The following is a 23486-nucleotide window of genomic DNA, read 5'->3' on the forward strand; positions in this document are numbered from 1 at the left end:
GCACTAAGGCAAGCAGTAGAAACATGTGCAGTGTGGGGAGAGCATTATCTTGCTGAAATGTAAGCCCAGGGTGGCATGACATGAAGAGCAACACAACGGGCCTTCAGAACTTCGTCGATGTACCGCTGTGCTGCAGGGTTGCGACGGATGACCACCAAAGGGGCCCTACTATGAAATGAAATGGCACTCCAGACCATCACTCCTGGTTGTTGGCCTGTCTGCCGGAAGACAGTCAGGTTGGTATCACACCGCTGTACGGGACGTCTCCAGACTCGCCTTCGCTGGTCATCGGGGCTCAGTTCAAAGCAGGACTCATCACTGAAGACTATTCTACTCCAGTCAGTGACATTCCAGTGCGAATGAGCCCGACACCACTGCAAACGGGCTTGACTTTGTACAGAAGCCAATGGTGATCGGCGCAAGGGGCGCCATGACCTCAGCCCCCTTTCTGTGAACCGTCTATGAATGGTCCTTGTGTTCACTGAAGCACTAGTTGCACGTACAATCGATGATAATGATGCATCTGGGGCTGTGAGTGCCGCTCTGAGGATTGCTCGGTCTTCACGTTCTGTCGTTTCCCTAGGCCTACCGCTTCCTTCTTGACGTTGTGTGCTGCCATGGTTCACCCATTTCTGCCAACATCGTCTAATAGTGGCATCGCTCCTGCTCAAATGTCGAGCTATTCGCCGATAAGACTAGCCGGCTTCTTTGAGACCAACTAAACGACCTCTCTCAAATTCTGACATCTGCGCATATCGTTCGCGCACCTGTATGCGTGGCATAGTTACTGTCTACCAGAGTACACGGAATGAAATTCGTGAAGACTTTATGACCTGGAATCGTATTTTCTTTTCTTAAATATCCTGCCAGTTGCGCAGATCAGATGTGCTGTAGCGACAAACTGTTCATTCATTGGCAGCCAAAATGTAAGTTTTTGCATTTCCCGTCGAAACCTGTATGCATATCAATTTGTGTCCAATTTGCTTTATATCTTCTCAGTGCGTCGTTTTTTTTTAGCGCTTTGCCGTATTCAAACAAGCGATATATTTACATGGATAAAAAGTTTTAACCATTTATCCTGTTCCTTAATGTTGTAACGTTTTATTAATGAAAGAATCTTATTTTGTCTTTTGTCACTTCTGCATAAGTTGTTTTTATGAACAGTGCTTCTTCAATAATAAAATTCATTGGTTTTTAATCAGTTAACAACGGTAAGAAAGACGTCTAGTGTCATCATTTCGGATGCTCAATCACTTACCCTTTATTTATAAATTTTGGTTAATCAGTTCTTAAGTAACTGAAAATTTCGAAAACAGAGATAAAGATTATTTGAATATAGAATATTGAAGCCCGCGAGGGCTATTTGCCTTTACGAATGACTTTCTGATGGAAACTCCCTCGAATAAACGTTGAGGAGTACAATAATATACAATATATAATGGGAATAATAATATATAATGGGGAGGGAAACCAAACATGAAGCAAACCCGTTCGTCTGCGATCGAACCCAGGTCAAACTTCCAGCATTCATTTGTCTTAAGTATTAGGTCACTGTTCGGAAGAAAGAGACGTAAAAAAGAGTTGCAACAGAAAAGTACTCTTTTAACTGGTGAACAGCCAAGTGCTAAGACAGTACCGTATTTAAATTTTCATTAAAATATACAGTTTATCAATGACAAAACGCTGAATTTTAATAGTTCCACTCAGGTTCGAATTACGGAGAGCGGTCTCAGTTTTTAGGCGTTTTCATGTTTTTTGCCATATGTAGCATGATTGCAAGCCAGTTTCCCCTAGAAAGTCCTCAGTGAAGGCATCCCTGTTGTTACGCAACAGCTCTCAAATAATGACGCTGAATGCGATGTGTTAAATGACGAAATGTTTTATTTGGCTGAGACTCGAACACTTAAATATTCAATGACGCTTTGCCAATGGCAAGAAGAGTTTTATTAGGAATCTGATGAATTATATCCATGTTTTTCCGGTACCTTTACTGCCATTGCCCGTAGCGATTCAATACTAAAATTTACAGATATCTCTCATCTCACCAAATTTAGTGGCACATATATATATATATATATTTAATAATAGCAAGGAAAAGACAAAGCAGTGTTGATGCGTAATACCCAGATAGGATAAATCGTCGATCCATATTGAAGAATAAGAATTCTGAATTGCGTAGCATGCTATATGTTGACTTGGTAATATGTACGAAACTTGACAGTCGAGGTAGTTTTACATTTGTGACATTTGTGACCGCAATCACTTGGCACTCTAGTCGTGCCTATTCACAGAATATTTACTTTTTTGATACTATGGCGATAGCAAGTAAGCACAGCGAAATCACGTCCAAGCAGTGCATAAGTTCAAGCTAAAGTGCGTAGTTATGCAAGATGGAAGCACACGAAGAGAAAGGTTTTGATTTGAGTTAAAAGTTTCAGTTCCCAGGTATTACGTTATCAGCGTTGCGTATCTTGCAAAATGGAATAATCTAGAAATAACGCACTCCAGAGAAGTTATTACGATTTTTAGAATAGAGAGGGAGAAATTAAAGTTTTACAGTTAATTTAAATTATAATTTTGATTTACATATTTTTATCTTATATATATATATATATATATATATACAGCTTGCCATGGTTTTAAATTTGAAATCCGAACCCCCCAGCGGCCGAGCGGTAAAGACGCTGAACACTCGATCCGAGGTTCGAATCCCGCGAACGGGCTGGTTGCATGGGCGTTTTCGTGGTTTTCCCCATGTGAGCATGTGTATACGAGCCAGTTTCCCTTAGAAAGTCCTCCACGAAGGCATCACTCCCTTTAGGCAGATAGCCATCGTGTGCTTTGCCATAATTAAATAATCCAATCCAATCCAATCCAATCCAAATTTGGAATCCATTACCTACATCCCTGTTAGATTTATTAGACACCTTAAGCCACCAGTTCTTAAACTTTGAGTTCGGAGATCTCTTTTCTGTACTTGTTTATGCATGGCATTTTTCACGCTAAAATTTAGCAAATGAAAATTTAGCTCGAAAACACGCTTGCAAATTATTGATCATTAAATCTCGGACACCAAAGGTTTGTCTAACGGAAGTTAAAAATCATTCTTCTAAATGATTACACACAAAATAATTTTGTAAACAAAAAAATATAATTAAATAATCATACACATAAATGCGTAAATTCATAATAATACTATAAATGAAAACAAATATTTGTACTAAGTTGTTACAGCACAAGTATTCATTCTTATTAATAACTGCATCGACTAAAAATTACTATGGTTAGGAGAATATTATTATTTTTTTTTCCTAAAATAAGTGATGGCTGTTTAAAGAGACAGTAGTAAAGCAGAATGAACAGTTTGAAGTTGAATTAAAAAGAAATTCATTTCGCTACTTAGGTAATATGAAACCTGATCTATAAGAGCTTATGTAGTTTTATTTCTAGCATAATTATGATTGAAAATCTGTTTTGTATTTATAGCAAAGACTATAGAAATTATAGAACACCTAGCCATTAAAAGTTTTAAAAAAAGGGGGGGGGGAATGCGCAGAAAAGGAAAAAAAAAATAAAATAAAAACTCAGTAAGATTTCACTGTAAAAATTACGTGAGTACTCGAATCTATGATGTTAAATAAAAGAGCTTTTTAGTTCTTTATGCTATAAAAAGGTTGGATAAACTAGCGTATGTGACGACTCACCTTTTTTTCTAGCGCATCTTGAGCCGTTGTATTGACCTAAGTCGCATCAGCTACACACTTACGAAAAACAAGATAAACATTAAGGAAGAAATAAAAACTATCGTAATGGCCTCGTTAAATGCGTGGCTTATCATATAACAACAACTTCTGTAAATCTTATCTTGTACACCAATAAATGTTCATTAGTTTTTCTCGTTCTAGAGTTTTTCTATCATTGTTTGCATTCAGGTTAGTCGTCTCTTAGTTCTTCAAAGCTTGAGATACTTAGACTTTTAGGTCTAATGAAATTTAGTTTTGTAAATGACTTTTAACTAAGAGGAAAAAAGTCATAAACAAAATAAAGTTAGGAAATTTCATTTACATACATTTTTAAAAACAACGGAACATGAAAATGTTTCCTGACATACATTTTGTCTTCTTTTCATAAGAGCTACGCAGAGCTCTAATACGACTTTGTGAGACGGTATTTTAATGACACAATGTTTTAGTAAAATGCCCTCACGGACGGCGGCTATGGATATTCTTTTGGAACCAACGGCAATAACACTAGTTGACTGGATTCATTGCTCTAGTTCTCGAGCCAAGCGACTCTTGGTACTACCAGCCTGCTTCTCTAAGACGATCCAACATCTGCTGACTTCACTCACTTTGTATTGTCTTCGGGAGAGTGGTTCGGAATCTTCTCATTTGTTAATACAAACGAAAAACTGCCACAAACATTTCAACTGACACAGCGGTGAAGAAATAGTGATAAAAGGTTTAAAGATGTGCTTTTCTGTGCTCTTTAAGTCGTTATTAGATCCGTAAGATACCTGTAACTGCGCATCAAAAGAAACATTTCTGGAAATCTTCGCTTTCAGGATATCTGAATTGCTAGTTTAAGCGGAAACCATTTCTTTGGCGAAAGCCTACGTAAGGCAGAGGTGCAAGCGGGATATTCTCTTCAACGTCGTCAAATGTCCCGAGTAAGTAGGCGGGGCATAGCTTCTAGCAGGACTGTTTCAACTAGGAACTTTCTCGTTTTAAACCAATGCAGAGAGAAATTCGTTTTTTTCGTCGTTTGGGCAAACTCCATTACATCCGTATTGTGGGTTCAATAACTATGTATTTTATATGATTTGCAAATCTAACTGAGAAGTATTTGCACGTTATATTTCGAGACTCTGAACTGACTTTCTAAGCGAGTGGATGTTTTTGTTACAGTGTGTAACTCTGCAGTTTCAAGGATGCTTCCGTAGAAGAATAGGATGATATAAAATCAAGTACCATTGCGAGGAAAGAGATAGTCGCAACATTTTGAGATAATAAGTGTCCTTGCCGTTAAGTTAATTAGTTTCCGGGCGTATTTTCAAATATTTTCAACTGACCGAGATACTTCGCCCCAAACATAAAAAAATGTAAACACCGTTAATTTCTAGGACTTTGTAATTATTGCTAGAAAGACGTTACAACATAGGACATAAAGTAGTTGTTGAAGTAAAATTTTAGGCTTAACGAGCAATAAATAAATCTGAAAATAGCGGCCTTGAAAATAATAAAATAATCTTGATAAGCAGCCTTTGTTTATCATGAATGTGAACACTCTACTTTTTTTATTATCAAGCACCTGAAGATAGTTTTATAGATGATGGAAATGATAAAAAATATGTTTGATAAAGAAAATTTTTAGACAAACATAATCAGTTTCCTTTGACACAAAAGCTACCTTCATGAATAGTTGATAATATGACTTACAGCTCTTAGTTATCTCTCGTGAAAAAAGGCAGCAATCGGAGTGCAAAAACAATGACAATCTTCGCGCATTTTAATGCCCTATTGTTTAAAAACAGCTGAAAACTTCTTTTCCCTGTGAAAGATTAACAGACACTTCTGACTAAGGTAGGCTAAATGACAGCTTAATAAATTTAAGTAGTATTCATCTGTCATTATTAAAATGGAAGGTATTGAAGAAGTCTCGTGGAAACGAAGAGCTACTTCTGCTACCAGTTCTAACAGCTCTGTAATAGAATATGTAAATGAAGTCTTTACTGAATCAGAACTTGAAATGAGCAAATCTGTAAATGTTGAAGTCACAGAAAACACAATTTCGGTTGAAAATCCTCTCACAGGCGTTCAGGTGGATAAAAAAGATATTGTGGTGGATAAAAAAGCAGACCTTTCTGACAACGTTTTACAAGATTTTCCCGTTCGCTCAGGTAGCTTTCAGGAAGTTATTGAAAAAGGTTTCAGAAACATGTATCTGTCTGCACTTGTAGTTCTGTTATTCGCAATCTGTATGGGGGTGACTGCAACATACACTGCAACAGCTACGGAGGATATGAAAAAGAAACATAGCAGCATACATCCATCTTCGGACGATGTTACATGGATTGGCAGTTTGATGGCCGTCGGAGCACTAATAGGTGGATCAGCGGGTGGTAAGTCAATTGAATTACCTCAAATAAAGGAGCTGGAATATAGGGAAGATTCCCCCCCTCCCCAGCTTTTAATGCTTCACACATGCTGCAGAGTTTCATGTCGTAGAAGGGAGAAAATTACAAGCCATGATTTCCAATATATTTTAAAATGAATGTTCGAGATTAAGGAGATGGATAATAACAACTTAAAATATTCGAGATTAAGGAGCAATTAATTATGTATTATTAATAAATATTTGATATTTCTTGATTATTAATTAATTTAATACCTAATGAAAAATTTATTCCTAACGAAATACGAAATTGGCATATTTATTTCACTTTTTAAATCTCTGCTATTATTTATAATGTTTCTTGTAATAGATAACTGCGTAATTCTAAGTTTAGAAGTTATATATTCATTTAATAGTCCTTTTCTCAAGGCTTATACTTTTATTGATAATTTAAACAAAATATTTAAATATCGATCTAAATTCATCAGTTTGATTAATGCTTATATATAGTGATTGAATAAAAGTAAATTTTATACTACTAAAACATAATATACTAAAACTACTATTCTACTAAAACATAATATTGAAAAGTATGAAATTTCACATAATGTTTTCCTAAAAGAGTTTTTAGTCGAAATTCCAGTCTCTATTCGATTGACTTATGCATCAATCTCTGTCTCTCTTTTTTTATAATTTTTTCATGCTGTCTATAAGAAAATGTTCCATATTTCCGTAGGTTTCGTGCAGGGAAGCAGATATTCAGAGTAAAAGTAAAATTTTGCAAGTAAAATTATTGCTGTGAGCTAAAAACAAATACAAAAAAATTATGACATTTGTATTTCGAGTTTAATGGGAGGTTTCGTGAGTTTTGTTCTTAAATATAACAAAAGGTCTTAATATCTGGTTAATGAAGAACAGACTTGAAACCCAACGAGTCCTTGTAACATCTCTTTAATTTTATCACTTTTGTAATAAACGTATATTTAGGTAGCTGAATAAGAACATAAGCATGAGGTAAAATTTAAATTCCTTAATCGTACTAGGCCTACGACTGGCCGAGCGGTAAAGTCGCTGAACATTGGTAGTTCGGTTCGAATCTCGTGAACGGGCTGGATACATGGGCGTTTTCGTGATTTTCCCCATGTGTAACGTGTATACGAGCCAGTTTCCCTTAGTCCTCGACGAAGGGCACTCCTTCCCTTAGACAGATAGCCTTCGAGGGGTTTGCCATAATCAAGTAAACCAAACCTTAATCGTACTAGTAATATCATCATTTCTGGTAAAAGGAGAATAGAAAGCCGTCTTTATTATTTTATCCAAACTGAAGAAAGGTTACCATTTTTAAGTTGTTTATAACAAAATGCTTTATGATTACCTACCATGAAAGACTTTCTACAGACTTTTCGGACAGACGTCGTGGTCCAGTACTTGTTGAGAAAACAAAGGAAAGCTTCGATATTGACAACATTGTAATTCATTATGAAATATGCTTTATTTAAGAGCATAGTAGGAATGAATGTAAGTTCGAAAATATAAAATAAAACTCATTTAGAATAAACTATTTCCTGAACAAATTATCTTTCGAGGCAACTACAAATAAAAATAATTGAAGTATATAATAACGACACTGTTTAGTAAGTAAATATTTTAACTTTTTCTCATAGAATATTTTATGCTTTTATAGAAGTTAAAAACAATGCAGGACTTCAAAAGCCGCACAAAACGAGGGGGGGAAGCAGAAATTTTTCCTTTAAATCTCAAATGGTGAGTAGCAATTACCAAATTTCCTGCTACATCTATCAGAAAAATTGTAGATGAACATTTTGTTACGGGCTCCTAAGTGGGAATTTTCTCTACCAAACCCTCCTGAAGATATAACATTTTCCGAAGGGGGTAATTTATAATATGACCTTGTAACAAGCATTCAGTGGTTAACGATTTAATTCATTCATACTAATCATCAATGAATTCTTCTTCTGTCTACCTCTACTGGCAAGATTATTTTAAGCGAATCACGACAAATTAACGTATTAACTCGTTTCTTCTCTTATTAAGCACAGTTGGAGTTTCTGGAAGTGAAAAATGTCATTGCAATCTTTTTAGAACATATATTTTATTTAAATTTACTTATGTTCACTTTGGATTGCTAGGAAAGATGGTTAAACCATAGAAAACCATGATTAGTTTTCGGATTTTATTCTAAATCAATTAATTCACATAAAAGGAATTTTAGTTATTGACGTATTATCAGTCTCATTTTATATAGACGATAACATTTCAGATTAAGATTTAGCTTTACATTAAAGTATTTTAAGGAAACTTTGTAAGAGGTACAGAAATCTTATGAAATGAAAGCATCCAACTTTAGTAGAAACAGAATTAAGAATATTAGAATAAACTATTTAGATCCCCCTTTTTGTTTTTTATTTATTTATTTATTTTAGTTTATCTCAGATTTAATTTTCAAGAAAAATTAAGTAAACGAACTTCTTAAAAATAACGAATGAAATAAATTAAAAGAAAACATACACGACAAGTGAAACTAATGAATGAAAATCTGAAAGAAATAATATCATCAACTAAACTTATTCTATCGTCAGAGAATTCATGGGCTTTGGAATACGTTTCCTTAGGAAACAAACTAACATATTTTTTCTCTGAGGCAAAGAGGTGAATGCGCGCCCCGACATACAATGCAAGGTTCAGGCCATTTGATGTAAGGGGGGAAAAGTTATAAATAAAAGACGAGGGAAGAAGAAATGTATTATATATAGGCACAAATACACAATAGAAAGTTAACTACACATATACACTTTTATATTAATTAAAAATAAATATATCAAACAATACTACTTAATCATAGCTTCGTATATTCAGAAAAAACAAAATTTTGAACAAAAAGCATTAAAAGTTTTCTTTTTTTTTTTTTTTTTTTTGATAAATGGCAAACAACATTTAAATAACACAGCAATATAACTAATATAAAACGTATCACACTAATTTTTCAAACACTTTTATAACCTATTTTTTCTTGCTTTTAACGAAGCAAAATAATCAGTAATTTTTCAATATCTATTTGCTTGCTTAATGCATGTTTTATAGAAGAACAGCCATATTCGAAAATTGTTTTGGACCAAGTGAATTTCTAATATAACGTTTTATTATTTCAAGTTTGTTGAAGCTAATTTCGCCACTTGAAACTGTAATTGCCAAAGTTAAAAATATTTTTAATGTTGCTTCCAGATTCAGATACGATTGAACTAACATAGTATATTCGTGAATTGTTTTTGGGCGATTTAAGCTTGTATCTTCTTTATTATCGCGAATTACTGAAATAGTGTTTTTTTTAATAAATACGTATTTCTTACTGAATTTTTGCATCATATATATTGTAGGATAGTTGACAGAATTTCTGCACGATTTCTATCATTCGGATATTTAAGGGCAAAATTATAAGCCGTTACTTTCAAATTACTTGAATCCGATAATATTAATTTTTCACCAAATAGAAGGCAAGAATCTTAACATATTTCATTTATTTTTTTTGTACCTCCATTTCAGTTTCGAGATTGAAACATCTAACACGTCTTTAAGTTCTACTACGAAAATAATAATATTTTTGTAAAAAATTCCTTTCCTTATCAACTGATTTTTGATAATCTGATTTGATCTTTCTCTTCACATCTATTTAAAATCTGTTAAGATACTTATCTCTAAAGAAATTTTTTTTATTTCTCAAGAATTTTTCTGGAAATATTTTCTCTCATGTGCTTAAAGAAAGACATATCCCTTTTATTAAGCGTACGACTTTGGCTTTATTCTGTTTCTCCTATTATAAATGCCACGCAGATAACGTGCATAAAAATTAAAATTTGTTTTTTATCAAAATGTTATTATTTTCATTCCATTACAATAATTTGTCGATTGATGCCATATCTTTTAATAGCCGATGTACTTTGGTTATTTGTTGATGCAATTCTTTAGCAACTTTTTTCTTGATGGTTATTGCATATCCCTGTTACTTACTCTGAAAACAAGAATGCAGTTATAAAAGATGAGAATAATAAATTATGGCTAATAGTCTTCAATACAGGAACACGTATCTCTCCTAGAAAATTGCTTAGCGCATTTTGTTCCATAAGGCAAAATTCGGTACTTTAATACAAACTGTAGTTCCGTTATAAAAATTTTCCAATAAATTTCTGCTATAATTAATTTGTTGAAATTCAGAATCCATAATAATTCTTAATTTACACTGATAATCCTATATCGATTTTTAAAACTGATGTAATATTGAACATGACTTTTATGTTGAAACCATTTGGCTTCCCTAAAATTATTCTAACATGTTTTGATCGCTAATTCGAATTCCGTCAAGTGCAATGAATTTTATAGTTTTTCACCTTTTAACATGGATCTACAGATTATTCATGAATAATAGCATGTTAAGTAAAACTTGTTACTTTCATTTTTTGAGATATTCCTGACTTCGAAAGTTTTTCTTACCAGTCTACTAAATGATAACTCTATGATCCTCCTTTTTTTTTTTCTATTGTTCGTATCCACAAGCCGCTTAGAGGATAACTCTAGAAACTAGCTTTGATATGGTTCACGGCAAACGGGTTGGCTGAGTATAGTTTTCAGAAATTTTCCATGGGTAACTCGAATATGAGAGGGTTTCAGGTAGAATATTCTTCGCAAAAGATTTCTTCTCAAAGCATTTAATCTTATGGGCTATGTAGAGATTTATTTAATTTACGTAACAGTTATTTATATTTCCAATAAGCACAGTTATTTTATGTTTCCTATCGCTCTTGCTTTCAAATCACACTTTCTTGCAGAATGCAAGTCGACTACCGCGCGTGTATTCAAATCAGATAGAAAGAAGTTAAGTATAAGGTAAGTTTGGGAAGGTGAAATCACAGCGTGTTCCGCCTGCCTGAAGGCCATGTTGCTATCTTTGAAATGCGTGATAGTTAACCTGTGAAGACATTAGACTAACTTAACTTCATTTAATTTTAAGTTATTCGTTACCTTTTTGAGTTAAACCAAAAGAGTTGGCTTTTGTAAGCACGAGTTGATGCCATCTGCGAACTCGAATGGACTTCATAAAGGGTCTTTACACCCTTCTCCTGACTTTGTAGTGCTTTTAGACTTAGTGATTGCTCACTGAATAGTCTTCTAAAGTCGAGCTCGGTTTATGATAGCTGAGCATATAAGACGTAATAACTATAATCGATTAACAGACGAACCAGACTTTAATATTCCCCATATTTCATCAGTTAAACTTTCATTAGCTACTAACATATTTGCCAAGTAACTCTAAAATATTTTTTAGGTTTTTTTATGCATATCATTGCAATAATCAGTACAATATAAGCACAATTTCAAAATCAATAAGATTTAGTGTTGCTTTATAGTTTATCTCTACATTTACCCTGCCTCATCAGTCAGCTGAGAGAATTTCAGTGGATTAAATTTTGCGAATATGATAGGTGTTTGAGATTCATTTTTTTTCGCAACAAAAAATAAGTTTGCCACCTGCTCCAACTGGCTTTTATGATTAATTTAAGCTTTATTTTAAATCTTTAAATGAACAGCGATATTAAATTTATTTGTTTCGCTTTCGTTCATTTAAGTCTATCTGAAACTGCATTTTACAAAATTTCTTAAGCGAGAAACAATAAAAAATATATCTTTATATCAGTACATTAGAATGAATAAAATAAAAATTACTTTCTAAAACATGTTCTTTTATATCTGTCTCAATTATATTAGAATTAACCGAAACAATTCGTCTTAACCTTTAACCCTTAAACCTTCCAGGAAACAAATTCAAAATTTTAAACCTCCTCCTCTTTATTATTATTATTTTCATTTCTAAACAACTCACTTTATTGTTTTAGTAGAACGACTCAAAGAGAAGGCATGCCCTACTACAGATATTTATTTTACTTTAGATGTCCGTAACTTGGTTTTCCGGTTGCAGATTTCTTAGCTCCTGCTGAAGAGGGACCTTATTTGCCTTCAAAATCGATAGTTTCTAAAATATAACACAGGTTGTTGCTTCACTTTTATCAACATTAAGTTATGGGAATAGATGTAGATTTTGTAAGGGGACTTTTCTGTTATTTCTGTTGCACATGGAGAAAATCACAAAACATCCATGCTTACATTCTGATTATTGAGATTGAAAACTAATTTTAAAAATCTGTCTTTTGATCAAATAACGGCAAGATATTTACTTTGGAGATATTTGTGTATTAGCCACTATCAGCCAGTACACCGTGCACAATAAAAATCTTGACCTCCGTTTTTCTGCGAGCACTGTAGCAATCTTTGAAACTGTTCTGAAATTTCCTGGGTAGAAGGAGAGAGATATTAGTCATTTTTAACTTTTCGAAAAATTTCCTTTTCTTCATTTTTTTTCTTTTTACCCTTTTTTAAAGCCGTGTAAACGTGGAGATGACTTTTCTTTTTTTAAAATTTCAACGTCAATTTCAGATCAGTTAGAACAAACGCAAATGTGCTTTGTATCGCTCTTTTTGGTAAATCTTTTTCCTGAGAAAGCGCTCGAGACAGCGTTTGTTCGCCTCTCGTTAATTTTAGACTGCCTTTTGAATCATGCATTTAAGAGAGAAATGAAGCACATCTGTTATTTCTAGGCAGATGGCATTTCGCTCCAAAATCTCCAGTGTTCCAGTTCTCACGCAACGGAGATGTACATGACAGAAGCTGTACGAAGGAAATGTAATGTTAACAAATGTCGACAAGATGTTAGAGTAGTAAATGGAAACTTTCGAGGAAAGTCACTTGCCTTCTTCCTTAGTACAGTTCATATGGAGTCAAGCTGCGGAGAATGAGACTGCTAAATAATGCCCGATAGGGAAATCAAAACTCCAGTTTAATCTGTTTGCTGACATTGATAATATCTTTCATCTCCAATAAATTATTCGCAGTGTATCGCCGGATGCCGGTTAATATTCAAGCACCATTTTGCAACACAATGTAGTCATTAGGTACTGAATAAAAAGTGATTTTGATCTTCGTAAATGTTTCGAGATTTTTATATGAGCAGAGGAGTTTCTAATTGTTCACGACGAAAGGTATTTTAGAGGTCCAATACAGTCCCGATTATTAGCCATAAAGGGACCGAGTGGAGTTCGAGTAACGTGGAGCTACTGAAGACTGGCTTTTAAGAAAAGAGACGCTGAAAAAAAAATACAAAGTTGAGACAATAAAAGACAGATATAATTACTCTGAATTTAAATCAGGAAGTAATTTTATACTTTTAATGTCCACAACAGAAAAATTATTTTATTTTTATCCATAATGTATTTACAATTATTTTTGTCCAATAGATGGATAGAGTAACAGATCTCTAAAGAGATGGAAAAGAGAACAATTCTCTGAAATCTATATTTAAATGTAGTCTAAAACAATGCCAAATTTAAATAAAATTAATGATGATAAGAATTTTAAAAATGGTTTTAGGATGTAAATAAACATAGTATATGTGAACGTATTTATTTATTAAAATTGCTTTAAATTAATTCAAAAAGAGAATTGAAAAGACCGCACTTGATGATTATTATTATTATTACGTTGTATGGATGACATCCATCATTCATCTAAAAGAAAAATGTCCGTAAGTTTCATACAATTCTCCTCAGGAAGTTCCGGCTCAAGTTGCAGCAAAGTCATTTCAAGGAAAGGTACTGTTAATGATGCATGATTAATCAGGCGCCATAAATAAAGAGAGAGAAGGCGATATAAATCACACTAGATAACGCTTTCACGTGACTACTGCAGGGTTGATATATGGTTTCTGGTCATTATAAAATGCTGATAAAGCATATTTTGATAAATCAAAATGTTTTACAATTCCGTTCTTATCTCAATATTTCTTAAGTTAGAAAAAATTTCAATAATTACAGTATGTTAAAATCTGCGTCATGAGAAAAATGCATTAACTGTTTTGATTTTATATTTCCCAATTTAAGAAAGCTGCTAAATCTTATTTATGTATTACATACGCATAAATGTAGATTTTAAATAAAAGTTTTTGAAAGTACTGCCCTTTGAAATGAAAAGTTTCCCAATAATATCTTAAGTTGCAGATGTTGCCTTTATATCAGATTTATGTAATTTGGAGTTCTTTGTTGCTATCAAGGGATGTGACATAAGCAAATTATGATGAAACAGGAAATTGACGATCTTTCCTCATTAAGAATTTATGCGCAATTAATTCCTTAGCGTATAGTGTAGAATCATTAATATTTTTTATGCAGGAGACATGAAAAATGAGCATGCCCTCGTCCAGGATTCGAACCTGGACCTCTCGAATACGCGTTGAGTGTGCTACCGTTACACTACGAAGGAGAGAGAAAATACCTTATATACTCCCAAATCTTATGGAATTGCACACCAATTTTTTAAAAGTGCACTTTTCAGCTCCTGGAGGGTCTGGGGAGGAATTTGGCAGGTTGAAATTCGGCGCATTAAGACATCCCTTACATGCTCAAACCTTATACACTCCCTCTTTTACAGGATGACTGGGGACCCAATCGCCAAATCCTGGTGGAGACGAATATTGTCTACCACCTTTTAGTTCGGGCTCCACTGTAGAGCCATCAGGATTTTTGATGCAGGAGATATAAAAAATGAGCAATGTCCTTGCCGAGACTCTAGCCTGGACCTCTCGAATACGCGGAGTGTGCTACTGTTACACCACGGACGTATGTATGTTAGAAGGAGGGAGAAAGTACCTTGTAACAGAAGGCCCAAATTTACTGTTTAATAATAAGGCAATGTACTCTACCATTCTACTTCTATGTGCATTATTACAAATAAGGAAGTTATTTTCAGTGTGCGACTTCCGAAACAGTAATCTTCTCTAAAATTTCTACATAAACTCTTGAAACTAACATTCTGCAGTTTAATTTTTTCCAGTAATTCTGCAAAGTATTACTATTGATTTTTATGCAACGTATTTTTGAGTAGCTATTCTGATGCTACAAAATGGAATAAAGTTTTGGTTTTTAATTAGAAAGTCTGTTTCACATTTTTGGCCTAATGCACTTCCCAATTCGGTTTTCGTTGATAAGGATGAGATCCTATTCCAGCGTTCAAATGTGCTACAAGTAACTGGTTGCTTAAAAAAAAAAGCGCATAAGGAGATTAGCTAATTTAGAGTAGCAGCCTTCATATAGGACTTTATAACAACGATCTTTTACAGGGGTTCTTATTTTTGCTCAGAGTAGAAAGAAATTAGGAAAGATAAGACACTAAACGAAACATTATTACAAAAGATAAGATTATATAACATACTTCACTGTGTTTTATGAAATGTTTATAATATTTTTTTATTAAATAAATGAAATAATTTTACAAATTTTATTATTTTATTCGGAAATCTCTTTTAATATAATAAATGTAATATACATACACACAAATATAAAAAAAATTCTCTTAATATACTTTAGAGGCTGCAAAATTTAAAACATTACTTTTGTTTAGCAAGCTGAATGTGAAATTTGTCACAAAATGTTGACCTTTTACTATCAGCATTATTTAAAGGATTTCTCAATAAAAGGGATCTATTTTTTTATATTATTTTATTCACAGCTTTAAAATTGCATCTTAATACGCCTTTCATTTTACTTCTTTCAGTTTCATATTTATATTTGAATAGCATGGCATTAATCCAATTGAAGTCACTACATTCATTCATCATTCTAATTTAAAGGCATTTGTCTACTGTGCATTTTACGCTCATTGCACATTGTTAATATTTCCATGATTTATCAGGAATGAATTAGAAATTATGTCCCGCAATCTAGCAGGAAAGTAAAAATTCTCTTTAGATAGAGAGCTGCCTTTTTCATTATTATGTTTAAGGCAAGGAGCATTTAAGGTAAAATACACAGCAATAGATGGAAATAGCGATGTAATTTTATAAGGAATTTTTGCCTTCCTCATTGCATGTTCTTGCGATGTAATTGGTAGCACACTCGGTTAGCAATTGGAAAAACCCCAGCCGGATGTACTAACAATTACACCACCAGAGCACAGTGCGGAATGAAATGAAAATTCCTTGCATTTTAACCACTCTAAAGTTTGGAGCATTTGTTGTACGGACAGGCGAAGGTCTGAGTTGATCTGCTGGCCAGACAGGTTTGCTCTCTTGCATTCCACTACTTATTTTGTCGATAGTCTGCCTCATGTCCAAGCGTATAGCCACTGGAATGACCTCACGAATAGTCATGAGTAGGACAAAAATGTGTCTCTCAGTGTAAGAGTCCTTGAAAATCTGTGGTGACGAAGGACTTTGTCCAGCTCCCTCCCAGTTTTGAACAAGAATATCCCATATAGTGAAATCCAAAGGTTTCCTGTTTCTCTTCCTTTACCATTAATCTTTTGAGCTTACATCTCAACAGACTTTAAATGTCCCCGTATAGTATCGTTATAAAGGTCTATTATACGACAAAGAAGTGGAGAAAGAACCACACAAATGAAATTTTTGCTGAATATTAGTGAAACTAGAGTTTTCATAACAAGTGATTTTTTTAATAGTCTGAATACTATTTTAAGAACCAACTAATAAGGTTATTTATCGATAATTCTGAAGTATATAACTATAACTAACATTTTATCCTTTAATTAGCTTTAAAACTTTGTAACAGTTAATAACTTGACTATTTTTAGTATTGACTTTCGAAGTTTGCTCATATTTGAATGGCAATATTAGGGGAAAGAGCAGAGCCTAATATGTGTATGAATATTATATTTTAAATGTTATGAATCTTGAATCTGCATTAATGACGCATTTTTCCTTTTGTAGGTTACTTCACAAATACTCTTGGACGGAAAGGCACTCTTATGTTCAATACTGCACCTTTCGTTGCAGGCTGGCTGTTCATTATATATGCTCCTTCAACAGGATGGATATTCATTGGGCGAATACTGTCGGGTTTCTGTGTTGGTATTGTTTCAGTAGCTACACCAATGTATTTAATTGAAATTTCAACTCCAGAAGTTCGTGGTCTACTAGGCGCCTCTTTTCAATTATTTGTTGTAATTGGAATTCTCATTGTTGCATCATTAGGATCATTTTTAACATGGAGAAACTTGGCAGTATCTGGAGCTATAATCTGTTTAACAGCAGCCTTTCTAATGCTTCCGATGCCTGAATCACCCAGATGGTTAATGGCACAAAAAAGAAGAGAAGAAGCGAAGCGTGCGTTTAGGTTTTTGCAAGGTAAATCTTTCAATTCTGAAGCTGAATGTAAAAAAATTGAAGAGGAAATCAAAAATCAGCCAATAGGAAGAGTTCAGATGAAGGAATTTCTCGTCCCCATTATTTATAAACCTTTTATTTTATCCATCCTACTCATGTTTTTCCAACAATTTAGTGGTGTAAACGCAATTTTATTCTACACTGTTGACATATTTAAATCCGCTGGTTCTAGTTTGGATCCAATTCGGGCTACCATTTATGTTTCCGTTGTGCAAGTAATCGCTACGGCCGTTGGTAGTATCCTTATGGATAGAGCTGGACGAAAACCTCTTCTCATGATTTCTGGTATATGTATGGCCATGAGTTTGATTGTATTTGGCGGATTTGATCTCGCTAAAAGATCAGATGCCTCAGTAAGTTTAAAATTTGGCTGGTTACCCTTAGTTTGTTTGATGGCCTTCATTTCTGCCTTTTCTATTGGCTACGGTCCAACGCCTTGGTTAATGGTCGCTGAAATGATACCAGTACGTTATCGAGGTTTCATCAGTGCAGTGGCAACAGGTCTGAATTGGACATTTGTCTTCATTGTGACGAAATCTTTTAAAGCAACAGAAGAAATATTACATTCATATGGAGTGTATTGGTTATACAGTACATTCTGCATAATCAGCTGCTTGGTGACATTTTTTTTCCTGCCAGAAACGAAAGGAAAGAAACTGGAAGAAATACAGCCTTTTTTCGAACCCAAAAACGCCAACCAAGACGAAAATTTATCAAAATCATTTTGATAACATATCAGTTTCGGTTTTACATAATATGACATATAAAAGAACTGTAATACAGGTTGAAAATATGTCATCAACAACGAGAATAAACAATGAAAGGTAATTAGCATTATGCTAATGTTTCGAGTCTTTTAAAACAAAAAAGTACATGCGTATGAAAGGCAACTGAAAAATGTTTGAGCAAGTGGAGAAGGAAGAGAGAAAACGTGCTTTAAAACGTGAAGTTTAATTTTAAAATTAAAATATTACGCAATACGACAAAAAATTACATTGTCTTGAATGAGAAAAGCTAGCTTCCATTTAACTGTTTAGGAATTTTTCTTCCATTCATACTATTTTAATGCGTTATACAGTCGTATCTACATGTTCTGACAAAAATTATATCTGCCATCTTAGTGAACTAAAGGTGACTGATGGCTATTCAAGACAGAATTTCTTTTATTTTCCCCTAAAAAGCCTGCAAAAGCATTAGTTGAGAACTTCAGCATAGAATAATTTCACAATAATTATCACAAATAAAATAGTGATGCATTTGTGATTCTTTTTGTTTGTTAAACTTTAGGAAAGTGTTTGATAAAACATGAAAAGAAAATTTAGTTCAAAATAATCAACTGGATATTTTACATTAAAAAGAAAGAGTTTTTCTATAGTAGCAGGTTGTCACGTAACTTTTATTTTGAAAGTATATTTGTCATCCGGTAGTATTCATCAATCAGTTAAATCTTAATCTATATATCTGAAAACTTAAATTGTTTTCAGGTTAGATAAAGATGTTATGTAAAAATGAATTCTAGTGTCATTTTTTTCTAAAATATTTATCATATATTGAACTTTTTTTATTTAGTGAAATGAAAATGTTTTATAAGTGAATCAGTGTTCACTTGACTGTACTCTCATCATGAAATTCACTTCACTTTGATCTGCTTCTTGTTGTTATTATTTTTCTGTTATTGAAATACATATCAGTTGACTCACTGACTTCTTTTTAATTCATGTTTAACATTTTACTGATTAGTAAATGGTACAGCCGAGGTTTTCCCTAGAGTTCTAAAACTGAATCCCAGAAATGAAACTACCTGAGAAACAAATGGCAATCATGACATAACGGAATTTACAAGATACGTCCAAATAAACTAATATAAGAGTGATAATAATAATATAAGTAATAATAACAATAAACAAACAAACAACTCAGTTTGAATATTATTTTCTCTGCAAACAATAATTTTGTTCTCCTTACTTTAATTTCGAAAGTTAAAAAGGAAGACTTTTAATATTAAATATGCGTTTCTACTTATTAAATTTCACAAGTGGCTAAACATATTAAGTACTTAAAAATATCTTAAGTAAGAATGCTTGCTCATTATTTATTTATCTTAGAAAAATCATCATTTATTTATCTCGGAAAATAATTTCTATCTATGGATTATTATATTAAAATAATTACAGATGTGCGTTTTGGCAATTGTTTTGCACTTTATATTCTATTTTTCTACTGCATCTGAAAATGATTAATTTTAATATCCCAAAATAATGGGTTTCTACCTCGGAAATCGTTTCTTTTTCTTTTCAAGTATTCATCCCCTCTGTTTTTTATCTACACGACTATACGACATGGGCTTCTTATTAATGAGCTGTAAAAAATAACAACTTTCTTCTATGGGTTAAAGAAATGGAGGGTATTCCGGTAATCAGATTAGTCCTCTGCAATTAGCTGCCAGTGAGACAGCGAACAGCGTTTACGACAATACGAACTGCCAGCCAACGCTTAAACGTGTCGAACATTTGTAAGATAAAGTGCCTCCCATTTTTACTTATTTTTTATTGTAGCCCGAAACGAATAGGTTAAGTAATTAGAATTTTGTCTGAGTATATAAACAGACTGTAGGTTAAGCTCTCAGTTTCTGGCGAACTTTGGACTGATCTTCCGATGCTCTATATTGAAATACTTGATAAGCAGTAAGTCAGTTTGACTTTCGCAAGTTTCATAGGATTAATTGATGTAAATGATTATTTCATAGGATTAATTGATGTAAATGATTATAATATTGATGATGATTATTTTTCTGTTACCGCTTCTACTGCTTTCTCAGTTACAGATGCGACGTTTGAAATTTACCTTTTGGGCAAAACTTCTGCATTTGTATTTGTTATTCTTCTTTAAATTATGATACCTTTAAATATAGAACTAAGTAACTCGCAAAAAGCTGTATTTGTGCACATGTGCAAAGTTTGCAAGTAATATTTTGGAAATGTACAAGGATTTATACTGCGCTATGATTGAAATTCTTTTTTCTAAAAATGACCTTCGGATGAGTAAAAGTTTGTTGTCCAAATTCAGTGTTAGATACCTTGAATTTTTAGAAATTACTATCTTTTAAAGCCGAAAGTTAAGTAGTTCTCCTTATGCTGCTCTCCGTTTCATTAATTTGTATTTTCTTAATACCTTCTATAGGCTGGGCTTCATGTGGGCTGTTTATCAATATTTTCGTTTGTTTTAATACAGCTACTGCATCATCCAGTCCAATTCTTAGGAAGTGAGAATCAGAGAAATTAGCTACTCATTTATTTGGCTTAGTATGATTAGATGTGGAAATAAAATTTCATTTACATCTTAAAATATCCTAGCAGTCAAATTTCTCTTTATGGTGCTTATGCTAGCATAGCATGGAGATTTTGAAGTGAGACTTTTTCTATACTGCAAATCATAAGAATATTAAAAATGCATGCGTTATACTTGAAAAAATTGACATTATACGTTTATACTATTATCATCGATATGTACGTTTTAAACGATTTTCTAAATTTTTAAAACGTTAAACGTTTAAACGTTTTTTCTAAATGTTAAATTTTCAGACAATGATTGATAGCTCAGAGAAATACGTGTGAATTTGCACAGCAGAATGCAGAATTTTAATTGTAGTGTGCTGTTGCTGCCAAATTTGCATTTACTAAAGAATCTTTCTGTCTTTTATCCAATTACCATACTCATTTAATTTTTATGAAATTGTTTGTTAACCTTCAGTTATTTTAAATTTTGATTATTTTCATTAAATTCCTCAACCATTGCGAAAGAATTTTTTATTTATTATCTTATCTCTTGATACACTCATCTTGCTTCATAATTCCATTTCAACTTAGCAAATATTTTTTTCTGAGCATTTAAGTTTTTTATTGTCGTAGTGGAAAAGGCTATTGCTCAGGATTTCTTTTGCTTTTTTATAACTGCACAGAAGGAAAAGTCCCAAGTTGAGGCAGAGCTATATATTAAGGAATTATCGTTTTCTCCGTGATCGTGGTGTAACAGTAGCACGTCTAGCTAGCAATCAAAAGATCCGGAGCGCGAATTTTTGAACGTTCTGATCTGTATTCTGTATGCGATATAGGTTATTCAGCTTTTTATTCTAGTTTGTGTTGTGTAATTGTACTATTAAGCGAAATGGATGAATATTAAGAGTATATATGAGCACTGAATGTGGAACTTAAAATAGTTTTGCAGAATAAAAGTGCTAATTAATATGAGTATAAAATTTAATTAATTGAAAGTAATAGCTTGCATATGCATATTAAAAATTTCTACTTTTGGAAAATATACAAGAAATATATCAAGTCATGTAATAAGTATAGTCTTTTAACATGTCTTTAAGCTCGACTGAAATGATATAACTTCAGTAAGAAAATATCTAAATGCTTCCATGGCAATTGAGATTTTGAAAATATCTAAATGTTTTGAAACTGCTTCATAATATACGAAGGCTTCAAACGCTTATGACATATCGCAGCCATTCATAAATTTTTATCAAAGAGGAAAAAATACCTGATTTCTTCTTAAAATTTTTAGTATCGTTCTACTGAACCTCTCACTGTATTCCTAAATAATGTGAAATAATATAAATTCTTTGAAAAGGAATAGGATATGTTCTAACAGTCTATAAAATAGTATTAAAACATTTAGTATGAAGCGATTAAAATCGTGCATGGAGTTCAGCACATTTTCCACTCTTATTGGCACAAACCTCTTTCTAAATTCTGAAATAAAAAATGCTTTTTTTTCTTTTTGTTTTCAGTACTTCTTATTTTATAAATCAAAGAGCTGGATAAATCGGTTCAATTTTAGAAAAAACTTCAAATAATTTCCTCATTAGTTAAAATAATTTGAAGTCATTTACATAATATGTGAAGTAAAAGCAGGAAATGTCAGATGTGTTCTAACGGAGATATCTCTATACTTGATGTTGAGAATACTGTTGATATTCCAGATAATCAAAATTGGGTTTAACATTTAAAATATTTGAGATAATATGATGCTGCGTAAATATCTGGCGTGCTTTTCTATTTGAAAATAGTCATAATATGAAAAATAAGTCATAATAAGAATAATATATTATAAGTCATAATATGAATTAAATCATCTGCCTATAGTGGAATTTATTGGTATTTCTAGGAAAGAAAGTTTCATATTTTCAAAAAATATGTATTGCAGTGTTTGGTTGTCCATGGCGCAAAGAAGTGCTTTACTCAAATGTTTCAAAGTAAAAAAAATATATATAATTCTAAAAGGAATTCTTCTGAAAATAATCAATATATTCCTCAATGCTGTAAATTAATTTAGTCAAAACTAGAACTCTTTTGCAGTGTGAAACCCATTGAAACATCTGTGACAGACGTATAAAATTTAACCCAGAAACGAAAATCGTTGAATATATCATTAAAATAAAGTATGAAAGTTTGCTGTTAATTCGAACTATTGAGTGATAGATATGTACCTGATCGTGTTTCAAGGTTCTTTAGTGGGATACATATTATTTTTCTTTTTCGATGAAAGCATGTCTAAAGTTAAATCTACGGTAGTGTCAAATATTCCGATTTTCATTTGTTTGGAGAAATGTGTATGTCTCCGTAGGAAGAAGCGAAGGTTTCACATAATTTTCTCTTTTAGTATAAAAGAGTAGATTTAGAAAAAGAAGGTAAATTTCTCAAAACATTGGTTCATTACTTCCTAAGGCTTGATAAATTATCATAAGAATATAGTACGCTTTTTTTTAAGCTTACACTGCTAATAAATAGGAAAGGATGTTTTATTCAAGCTCTATAATAATGTGCTACAAGATTTTACATTCCATCGACAAATAGGCAAAGTTTCACTATTCGCAGTGAATGGGATTTTCTTGATAGACTATGTGAGTATTGAATATTTTCTTGCATTTTTCCTCGATAATCTTTCGGACTTCTCTAATAATATGTAACATATATGTACTTAATATATAAAAATTCTACTTGAAAGTGAGATAAAGGAATGATGAATGATTTTTGTATGCATACTAATAAGCCTAGATAAAACAAAGTTC

At 32.7% G+C, this 23486-nt stretch overlaps 1 protein-coding gene across 3 annotated transcripts in view; it reads left to right on the forward strand.

Annotated features, from left to right (window-relative positions):
- Positions 1–5403: 5403 nt before the first annotated feature.
- The window catches only part of LOC118194248 (facilitated trehalose transporter Tret1-like), a 29150-nt gene continuing 11067 nt past the window's right edge, over positions 5404–23486 (forward strand). The window contains exons 1-2 of one of the 3 annotated variants that reach the window (XM_035365461.2): positions 5404–6121; positions 16958–17374. In XM_035365461.2, coding sequence (XP_035221352.2) covers positions 5638–6121; positions 16958–17374 — 901 coding nt within the window. In that variant the 5' untranslated portion in view covers positions 5404–5637. Of the gene's footprint in view, positions 6122–16957; positions 19117–23486 lie in introns of those variants that run through there. The other 2 variants (XM_035365460.2, XM_035365462.2) reach the window with 2 other exon arrangements.

This window comes from Stegodyphus dumicola, chromosome X1, assembly GCF_044657685.1.
Source record: "Stegodyphus dumicola isolate Sdum_Otavi_A_Nest chromosome X1, ASM4465768v1".
NCBI lineage: Eukaryota > Metazoa > Arthropoda > Arachnida > Araneae > Eresidae > Stegodyphus > Stegodyphus dumicola.